The sequence below is a fragment of the Thermobia domestica genome, chromosome 5 (genome assembly GCF_964235325.1).
Source record: "Thermobia domestica chromosome 5, izTheDome1.hap1.1, whole genome shotgun sequence".
Lineage (NCBI taxonomy): Eukaryota > Metazoa > Arthropoda > Insecta > Zygentoma > Lepismatidae > Thermobia > Thermobia domestica.
In genome coordinates, this window is record NC_137458.1 from 143,663,217 (window position 1) to 143,667,085 (window position 3,869).

General features: G+C 41.9%; 1 protein-coding gene across 1 annotated transcript; it reads right to left on the minus strand.

Annotated features, from left to right (window-relative positions):
* Window positions 1-1,324: 1,324 nt before the first annotated feature.
* Window positions 1,325-2,038, minus strand: LOC145685262 (uncharacterized). The gene has a single exon (XM_081757629.1). The coding sequence runs from the start codon at window positions 2,036-2,038 to the stop codon at window positions 1,325-1,327; it is 714 nt and encodes a 237-aa protein (XP_081613755.1).
* Between the last annotated feature and the right edge of the window lie 1,831 nt (window positions 2,039-3,869).

The following is a 3,869-nucleotide window of genomic DNA, read 5'->3' on the forward strand; positions in this document are numbered from 1 at the left end:
TAAACCCTATGTCCTGTCTACATTTCAAGTTTCTAAATTAAGTTGCTTGCCCTACGGCTTGACCAGTCAGCCGGTTAAGGTTTCGTATTTCTTTATATATTGACTAGTTGAAGTACCCGTTCTTCGCACGTGAAGAGTACAAGTAGATTTATGTTAAATATTTGAATTCTCTCCCATCTTAGGATACGTATTTTAATGAAGAATCAGAAGAAACTTTATTTTTGACACAAATTTCGAAACATCATAGTCCACGGAATACATCCTTTAATCAAATTGATAGGATTAAAGAACCCAGATTGAAGTGGGTACTGTGTTTGTAAAGTCATTTCAAACTTTTCAGCCGTTTTCCCGACCCCAAAAGCTAGAAATTCGCCACTAATTTCAGTACATTTTCCCACCTCTTCTTCCCACCTCTTCTTCCCACTCCTACTGTCAATGGGGGTAAATTTGGACTTAAATGGCATTGGGTGCGTCACTATTCATTTCAGTGAACACGAAAGCAATGAATTGCACACTAATATTGGAAGTTTTATATTTTTTCTACATTTCACCCCTCCCAATTTCCCGTGTATTTTTTCCGTATTGTGAGTCATATGCCTACCAAGTTTGCTTGAAATTGCTGCACAATATCAGGGTTAATCTAAAATGTTGCAAGATTTAACTCACAATCTCAGACAAAAAATAAACAGAAAGCAATCTAATTAAAGCACACTGTAAAAATAACAACTATAAATATGAACTTATGGACTGAAGATTGTTATCCTTTTTCTATCGGGTGTTATTTGACTCCTTACGTTGTATTAATATATTTTTATTAATGTTTCATGGCAATAAGAAACCAATTTGATAACAACGAAAAAAGCATGAACAATATGTGAGGTGCAGGTAGCCAGAGCCGAAACTAAGGAATTCAGGAAGCCCTAAACTTACTTAACCTGAATTACATAAGTTCCCCATAAATACACGATACACTAATACACTAAAATACTAAACCATATAGCACTACAATATGTACACTAGTTGTCCAGTCCGGGGTTCGATGCGTCATGTGTGGTTACTCTTGCGTCTCTATTGCACCAGTACCACTGATGTTTGCCTCTTCCCTAGCAACATACTTTTTGAGTAGGTAAGCATTTCTGGTCATTTTGACCTCATCTGTCGCAAGATCCGCTAGCGTGTACATGTTTTTGCCTGTGGTAGCGACAATTTTCAACGGGCCTGAAAATAAAAGTAAGAACTTCTTCGAAACACCTGCTAGAGCATCCGACTTCGGGAAAACTCTAGATAAAACAAGGTCACCCACATTGTACTCTACTGTACGGTGTTACTTGTCGAAATTTCTCTTTCGTGCAGCAGCATTCTTTTTGTGATTCTTCTTTGCAATCTCTATGTAGTACTGCACGTCATGGCGCTGATCCACTTCTGGGATCTCGAAGAGCCTGGCTATGTCTCTAGACATAGACTGTCCAAAATGGCACTCATAGGCTGACACGCCAGTGGTCAAGTGTTTCGCAAAGTTCAAACACTTCTGTATTTTCTCTAAGTGTTTGGGCCACAATCTTTGGTTATCATGACACAATCTTTGGTTATCATGTAGTAAACGTACGGTCGCTTTCACCGCTACTTCTGCCATTTCTCCCTGGGGATAATATGGAGTAGAAGTAATGTGCCTGATACCAAGGTCTGCTAACTCATTTTTCCAGCGGTCAGACTGGAAAGGTGACCCTCTGCCTGTCAAGACGAGTTCCACACTAGGGTTTACTTTTAAGTAGTCCTTAAGCTTCCTTATTGCAGTGGCAGTGTTTGCTTTTCTACAAGCGCATAAACCAATAAGTTTAGAAAATGCATCGTAGAACACAAGAATGTAGTGGACTCCCTCAATTCCTTTGGTTATGGGTCCTAACCAATCTGCACAGACCAGGTAGCCTGGCTTTTCCACGACGACGGGATTCAGTGGTCCCGGCCGATAACAGTGGGGAGGGTTGCTTTTCTGACATAATTCGCAGGAAGCACAAAATCTCCTCACGCTTGCTCGCATCTTTGGCCATACGAAAAATTCAGTTAGAAGTGGTAGCAATTTGCTGGCCGACATGTGCCCTCGATCTGTATGGTAATAATCGAGCAGTGGAATTACTAGCACTTCTGGGATGCATATTCGGACTCCTTCCCGGTCACGCTTACATAAGCGTCCGTTCAAAACTTCGAAACGGTGACAAGCACCATTCACTATTGGTGAGTCCGTCTTCTCTTCTACTTCTCTCTTGATCTTGCCGTAGACAGGATCTGAAGACTGCATCTCCGGTAGTATGGCTATCATCTTCCTCAACTCACATGGAATTTCCGTCAGTATGGTCATCAGCGACTCCTGGAGGATAGGCTTCCGTGCAACACTGAGGTCTTCTTCTGTGTGAGGAGGGTACCTTGAATGATAATCACTCAAATTTTCATTGGACTTAACAAACTGAAACTCAAAGTTAAAATTGGAGAGCAACATCGCCCACCGGGTGATGCGCTGGTTTGTAAGTCCACAGTATAGAATAAATTTAAGAGCAAGGTGGTCGCTGCGAATTATGAATTTAGTTCCTACTAAATATTGCTTAAATTTAACAACCCCATCTATCAGTCCAAAGAACTCCTTCTCCGTTACGGAGTAATTCTTCTGCGCAGCGTTGAACACGCGTGATGTGAATGCGATGACCCTAATGTCATCATTATCATCACGCTGGTACAATAGAGATGAACACGCAATATCACACGCATCTGATTCTAATATGAGCTGTTTGTCAGGCAGGACGGTCTTCAACACAACCTCTTCTTGGAAGATCTGTTTGATCTTCTCCATTGCTGCCTGATGTTCGGGTTCCCACTTGAACCTCACATTCTTCTTCAGCAGGTTGAACAACGGATAGAGAACTTCCGAGTATTTCCTGCTGAAACATCTGTAATATTGACAGTAGCCAATGAAGGAACGCAGTTCTGAAATCTAACACCGACTTCACTTTCTCCGGATCTTTACCGATACCGGATTGAGAAAGTTGGAAACCAAGTATGTTTAAACTTTTTCTTGCGAAGTTACACTTTTCAGCCTGAGAGTTAGGCCACCTGCAGTGAGTAAACCCAACACTCTGTCGAGGTGTACAAGATGATCACTGAAGCTCCTGTCGGCTAAAATCAGGTCATCGACATACGCGCCGCAGTACTCTCGCGCTTCAGTTTCTATAAGCATATCTAAAGCTCTAACACAAGAAGCAAGGCTCTGTTTAGTACCGAAAGGTAATTTCTGAAAAACATAGGATATACCTTCATGTAAAAATCCTAAATACTTTTGGTCGCTTTCTTTAACCTTTATCTGGAGGAACATTTCAGTTGCATCTACGCAGCTGAACCAAGAATTATCGCATATGTCTTGGAGAACAGACAAGGGAGGCATTGGTCTGTCAGATAAATCACCAGATATTTTGGCCAGAGCTCGGCCGTCGATACAGACTCGTATACGTACATCACTCTTAGGTGTCACTACCAGTGGGTTGATATACGCCGTAGGCTGTTTCTTGATAACCCCCCACGCTAGCTATCTGGAAATTTCATTGGATACTAAATTCCTGTAGCGTTTAGGGTAAGGATAAAGTTTGGTCTTGATTGGACGTTCGTCCGTTACTCCAATCTCATGCACGTAGTTAGCTATGCAACCTGGCTTGACATCAAAAAGGACTTGATGCTTGAGCAGCACAGCTTTCAAACTATCTCTTTGGGAGGCTGAGAGATCTGAGTAGTTCGATACAAACTCTTCTATCTCCGAATGGGAGGCGCGAGTCTTCACTTTTATCCACTCTTCTGGTGGGAATACGTGAACTGCCATTTCTTGGGCA

What these genes read in the sequence shown, in the direction of transcription:
- LOC145685262 (XM_081757629.1), bottom strand. Translation starts at nt 2,038, where the DNA reads ATGCGAGCAAGCGTGAGGAGATTTTGTGCTTCCTGCGAATTATGTCAG.